Genomic DNA, 6,905 nt, shown 5'->3' with positions numbered 1-6,905 from the left:
GTTTACCTTGAGCACTTGACCTTTTTCTTAACTATTAAATATTTCCAAACATGTGGCTGCCAAAAAATTGGTGCCTAGTAAGAATTCAAAATACTTTTTTTTTTGCTAGTCAGATTTTGACAAAATATTCTAGGAGGCTGTTTCAGCACAATCACACTATAGAGGTTATATAAATTCCACAAATGGACTTTGTGATGAATGAAAGTATTCTTGTATCTTCAGCAGAAATTCATTAATAATATATTAGTTTTTAAACCATTCATATTTTTGAGAATTTTATTGATAAAGCACTTTGTGTCAGGCATCATATTGGACACCTTATTGGTGGTACCAATAATAAGAGAGTTAGATTCTTGTAGAATAAATTCAATTGAAAAATGAAAAACAATTAAATGAACAATTAATATTGTTATAGGGTTTATAAAGAAAAACAACTGTATGCAATGATAGTAGGAGATGATCTGTTTTATTAATGATTTGATTTAAGTGATAAAGGGAGATCCACCAACAGCAAATATCCACCAATAGGAAATATCAACTAGCAGGAAAAGTATTATACATTATGGATCAATTCACATTCCTAATTATACCAATTCATAAAAATAAAAAAAATAAAAAGCCTTATCATTATTTTGTGAATCATTTTGCATCTCCTAACATCTGGTACTGTTCAATTAGGTTTGCATTTATCAGTATATTTATACTCATAAAACCCTATAATAGGCATGCTCTTTTCATCATCATTTGTAGATGAAGTTTCTGAGGAAAGAAAATTTAAGTAGCATATCTGAAGCCTGGAAGGAAATCCATTCACTCTGGATTCAAGCAACAGCTGTTAAATTCTGCTTTGGGATTTCACCACCGCAATTTTCCAGTTCACAGATGGAGCTAGTTGTGGCTTGTTTAAGAATGCTTATGAGACTGATTGATTTTTTTTTTTTTGCTTGTTTCCAAGAGAAAAGTCTTCTTTAATTTTACCATTTAAATTATAATGGATAATTGGCTTGGCCATTTTAAGGGAACTGTGGGTGAAGGGATATTTTCTCTGAGGACGGTGAGTCAGACAAGGGATATTTTCTCTGATGACAGTGTGTGTAGAGATTGTAAATTGGACCTATTATCTATAGTAGAGAATTTTGTGCTTTATTTAACATCTGTAATTTATTGGTAATGTATGGTCCTGACAACAAAGAAACATAAATATCTCTGGATACTTTTCTGTGCAACTTCTACTTTTATATAAATAAATAGAGTTCTGGTGTTATGTAAAAGAAAATGTGAAAGATAAGGTAGTCTATATCTAATATTTCTAAGAAGAAAATAGAATTTAGTTTTAATCCAAAATAATATTCATTTAAATGGTGGGCATAATGATTTCTCTTATGTGAGTGGTCGATTCATTCTACATTATCAACCTTGCATTTACAGCACAGCTAATAATGTTATGTTATATAATAAATTGTAATCTCTGAGTCAGTATAAATATAAGTTCAGTTAAGTTGGTCTTAAATACAAGCTTTTCCATTTATGACTTGTTTTTGATGTCATATGTCCTACAAAGACTCTTTAATAACAAGAAAAGGAACATTGTCCTAGCAATATTTGAATTACAAAAAAATACATTAATGCACAGCCATTGACTACCTTTTAAAATAGATGGTTGAAGAAGATTATTTATATGTTTATTTATTTGCCACTGGGGTTCAAGTTAGAAATAAATTTTGAAAACTTTAATGCAAGAATTTTGTATTTATTAAATTAAAAATTGCACATTAATTTGATATGTTCACATGGGAGAAAACACATAAAAAAATAGATCCTTCACCCTCATTAGTGTTTAAGCATAAATGAATGGATACATTTTTAGATTTATTATCATATGACCTAAAAATGTACAAGTTAGCTAGTTGATATAAAGATGAATGTGCCTTAAAGCTCTTCAAATTCTAAGATCCTAATTTTAATTTCAAATGAATAAATTAAACTGTCAAATTAAATTATACCTTTTAATAGTCTTAAAAATTAAAAAAATGTAAATATATTGATGGGATAAATAATCTTTTCACCAATTTATGAACATCATTTTTGAAAGTCACTTGAACAAGTTAAGATCACATTTCATATTAAAATTGAAAACAGAATGTGTGATTGTATCTATCTACCTACATGTGGATTTGCAGTATGAAATCCATTGACAAGAACAAAATTTTCATTTCCTAAAACTTGCCATTCTGGAGATTCATATAACAAGTTATTTGTTGGTAAAAACAGGAAGAATAGGGCATCAGAAGTAAGTCAAAGTTAAAAAATTCTTTCTTACTGTCAAAAATTTCTTGATGTTTTGTAAAACACTTTGTAGGAAGGAGATGATTAAGTATGCAAGAAGGTAGCCTTTTAATAATTAACTATTTTATATAGCTCATATCTTACTAAGTTTATATCTGCATTTTTTCAGGTTGACATATGTGCCACTGACTTCCTTAAATTTATCTACATGTTAATACTCAATCAGAAATTATATTTTGAGACAAAATTAATTTACTCTGATCTATTGAACTGCTTTGTGCATTTGTTGTTCTGATTTTCTCATTGAACCATTTTTATTCTCACCCTTCTTTATTTTAAGACCAAAGTCATGCAGCTCACAAACACCGATAGTAAGGTCAGGGTACAAGAATATATACCAAATGAATCCCAAATCAAGGATTTTTTTTTTTTACTTTTATTGAATGTACTTCTCTGAAAAAATGCTTAAATAAAGTACACAATTTGCATGCTTTCAACTGAAAAAAAAACCTCAGAAACTAACATATATATATAGTTATTTTAAAATACTACATAATTTAGGTTTTAATTCTGTTTATTACAGGGTCCTTAAAACTGATATTTTAAAACCAAATTTTGTAGTAGAATCTTACATTACTGAAATACAATTAAGAACTCATATATTTTTAGCAGGGAAGAATTTCCCTGGGTTTTAGCCAAAGTAATAATTCCACAAGGTTTTGAACTATTTTCTCCTGTTCAGTTATTTCGTATTTCTTTCAATATTTTTCAGAGAACTAGTAACTGATATATTGGATAGACTTATACACTTTTAAATAAACATAATAAATGTAATGTGATATTCTTAATACCAAAATATTGTATTTCTAATGAGTTGATGTCAATTATGTTGAATTTTATGGAATATCCTAGATAGCATCATAATAGGTGGGCATGCTTCCAACCCTAAGAATCAAGCCACTATTGTGGCAACCAGTGACTCTACTTTTCTAAAATATATGCTAGTTTCCTTCTGTGTTCAGTGAAATTGATCATTTGAGGTTGTCTTATAAGTGTTTTATATGACCCAAATTATGAGGATCATCTTAAACACTATAATGCCTGAAAAATATTTTCACATTTAGACCATTTACTCACTTCTTTCTTATTTCCACAAAAATATATGAATCACCCAAGAATTTCTACATTTACCCGCCTTTAGAATAGGTGATTGTTTGAACTAGGCACTTTTTGTTTCCCTACACACTGTGCTCAACTGTATAAAGCAGAGATGAAAAACACACCAATCCCTTTGGACAAGTTACATCACTAATAGCAGTTTTTGCTCTGGCTTTTTTCCAATGTTTTTGTAGTTTGTCATATTATGAACAATCTTTTTGAGTATGCGGAGTAAAATTACTGAATCTCAGCATATATTTGGGTTGATACTTGGCTTTTTCTGGTCTTCTTTGGATGGTATTATGTATTTAGCTATGAAATTACACTAAATTAAGACAAACTTTCCCATTTCATTTGAAATAAAGAGCACTTAAACAAGATCTATTTTTAAGAGGACTAATTAGAAAACATGTTGTGGCAAAGAAACAGGAACCTGGAAAATGTAAGCATGATTATGGGGTTGGTTCTTTAACAGCTATCAAAATATGCTAAATTATTAATTTCTCTAAAAATCAAACAACCTTTGAAAACAAAGTAATCCCTTGACAACATCTTATAAATGTGATAGCACAAGTAAAACAATGGATGTTTATCATACAGGTGTTCATAATATGACTTATGACAATTATCTCATTAATAGCTCTTGCAAATCAGGAATAAGCAAAAAGATAATGTCTAAAATATTAAAATATCTAAGTTGGATATAAACGTACATAGAAATAGAAATATAGAAATCACTATACATGAAGATTTATACATAGCCATTGACTTAGACATATATATAGTTTTACACTATACTCACATATATATATGTAGTGGGTAAATATATATACATATATATAAAAACACACACATACACATATATATACAGAGAGATAGAAATGTGGAGAGATTGTATGTATGAATGTTTTATTTTTTAAACAAATTCTACTTATTAACGTTATCCAAATTTCAAAATGTCAAAATATAATTCCTTAAAATACAGAAGGTATAGGTAATTTTAGGTAAAACTATGATAGAAATAGAGTTGAAAATAGTTGAAACATGTAATAACATCATTGTAGAATTGAGAAGATAATGAAGTTGGCACATTATAAAATGAGGTTGGGACCAAATTGTGATAGAACTACAGATTTTTGTCTGTTCTCTCCAGGATAATGAATTGGGAAGGCAAAAATGGGAAGATGGATCAATGAATCCACTGGAACTGACTTTATTCTCCTAGGGTTTCTTCAATGCATTTATGCCGCAAATCTGCTCTTCTCTCTTATCTTTTTGACATTTCTTGTTGCCCTTCTTGGCAATATTATGATGATGATCCTCATTTGGTTGGACTCTCGACTCCATACTCCTATGTACTTCCTTCTCAGTCAGCTTTCCATCATGGACTTCTTGTATAGCTCCACTATTGTCCCCAAGATAGCCATTGATTTCCTGTCTGGGAAAAATACCATTTCATTTATTAGCTGTGGAATTCAGCTCTTCCTCTTTGCAGCTCTTTTTTCAGCAGAATGTATTCTCTTGGCTGTCATGGCTTGTGACCGCTATGTGGCTATATGCCACCCTCTCCATTACTCAGTTCTCATGTGCCCTACAGTCTGTGTCTTAATGGTAGTTGGCACCTGGCTGGTTGCTTTGCTCAATGCTTTGGTCCATGTCACATATACACTCAATCTTCCTTACTGTTCCTCCAGAATAATCCAACATTTCTTTTGTGAGATCCCAGCTCTACTGAAACTTGTTTGTGCTGATACATCTCTTTATGAAAATGGGATTTTTATTAGTGGTGTTGCATTCCTCCTCATTCCATTATCTGTCGTTCTGGCCTCATATTGTCAGATAATATCTACAGTTTTGAGATTAGGATCAAATTTAGGGATGAGAAAGGCTTTAGCAACCTGTTCCTCCCATATGATTGTGGTGTCTCTCTTCTACGGAACAGCCATCATCATGTACTTTTTCCCTAAAGCCTATCATACCCCTGTGCAGGATGAAGTAGTAGCTGTCTTTTACACTATACTCACTCCCATGCTCAATCCCCTCATCTACATTCTTCGAAACAAAGATGTGGCCAAAGCACTCAGGAAAGTTCTGGGAAGGTACACCTCCTTAACATATTGATATCTATTGAGAATAAGAAATACAAGGATGGCCCCCCTAAAGATAATGGTGTTATTATAACAATGATAGAAAAGTTACAACAAACAAACTATGACTTTTCTGGAGGCAAGTCATGGACAAGTTCCTTCAGTCCATTCCTGGTAAAATGATAATGGATCAGATCATTCCTTCCTGCTGAGTCTCACTTGAGTTTCCTAGAACTGTTAAATAAACTCTCTATGTCAACATACAAAATTTGCAGGTGTTACCAAACAGTAGGAAGTACAAATTACTTTTAATATTAAACAAGGGGGAAAATGCACAATCTCAGAAATATTGACTGAATATTGGCTTATTCTTCCTATAAAATGCTATCATGTATTAACATCAGTTAAAAATAAACACTAGTAATTAATTTTTAATAAGAGTTTTGTAATTATTAAGCTAACATTTAAATTTGAAATCTTATTCTATTGTGGCCTACAAAACATATTTTACCTTCATTCTCACCACTTGATTTTGCTTTTTAACTAATTATTAGAAGTACACATATTCTTATGCTGTAAGATAATATTTCCTTAATCAATTATGGCAATTTATCCTATTAAGAACAGTAATCTGTTAAATTGTATTTGTTTTTAAGTACTTTCTAATTTATATATATCTATAACATTCATGTATATATATAACACCCATGTGCATAAATGTTTCAGATGTCACAAATTTATATACATATATATGTATATATGATTAGTATTCCAACTTCCTATGGAATTTTTCTCCTGATAAATATTCATAAATTAAAATAATACATCCAATATATCATTACTTTTTATGAGGTATATTTCCAAATTAAATTTTGTAATTTGTGATCATTTAAGAAATAGCAAAATAAATTTATGTGTATGAAGTGTAGGTTTTACAAGACTGTTTATGTGATACCAGTTCACAACAGGATTATAGATAGTTTCATCCTTCAAATTTTTAAAATTAATTTTATTAGTGAATTGGAACCTTGTTAGAACTGCAATAATTATTTACATGTTTAGATACACAGCATCTGTGTATGCCTTGTAACTTGAAATTCTGTGTATGCCTTGTAACTTTTCCCATTGGTTTTTTTTTTCATAATGAATATTAGCTTTATTTTTAATCTCTTCCTCATATTTGCATATACATTTGATTGATTCATTTTTATCATTAATGAAAAAAGCATTAATATATTATATTTCATAATTTAATGTTATGTTAGATATCTGAAATTATACAACTTTCATTTTTAATTTTTTTATAAATATGTCTCATCATTTCACATTATCCTTTTTAGAATTCTGTATTTTCTTGGAAGTGTTTAGTCTTTT

The 6,905-nt window shown here is 29.8% G+C and overlaps 1 protein-coding gene across 1 annotated transcript; it reads left to right on the top strand.

The window, feature by feature from the left end:
* The first annotated feature begins 4,758 nt into the window (after positions 1-4,758).
* On the top strand, positions 4,759-5,565 carry LOC101439083 (olfactory receptor 2AG2-like). Its single transcript, XM_004483952.3, has one exon. The coding sequence runs from the start codon at positions 4,759-4,761 to the stop codon at positions 5,563-5,565; it is 807 nt and encodes a 268-aa protein (XP_004484009.3).
* Positions 5,566-6,905: the final 1,340 nt, after the last annotated feature.

This window comes from Dasypus novemcinctus, chromosome 22 (genome assembly GCF_030445035.2).
Source record: "Dasypus novemcinctus isolate mDasNov1 chromosome 22, mDasNov1.1.hap2, whole genome shotgun sequence".
Taxonomy (NCBI): Eukaryota; Metazoa; Chordata; class Mammalia; order Cingulata; family Dasypodidae; genus Dasypus; species Dasypus novemcinctus.
Note: the sequence above shows the minus strand (reverse complement) of the source record. Positions and strands in the feature narration are given on the sequence as shown.

Excerpts from the sequence above, each read along its gene's own strand:
- LOC101439083 (XM_004483952.3), top strand. The coding sequence starts at position 4,759 with ATGATCCTCATTTGGTTGGACTCTCGACTCCATACTCCTATGTACTTC.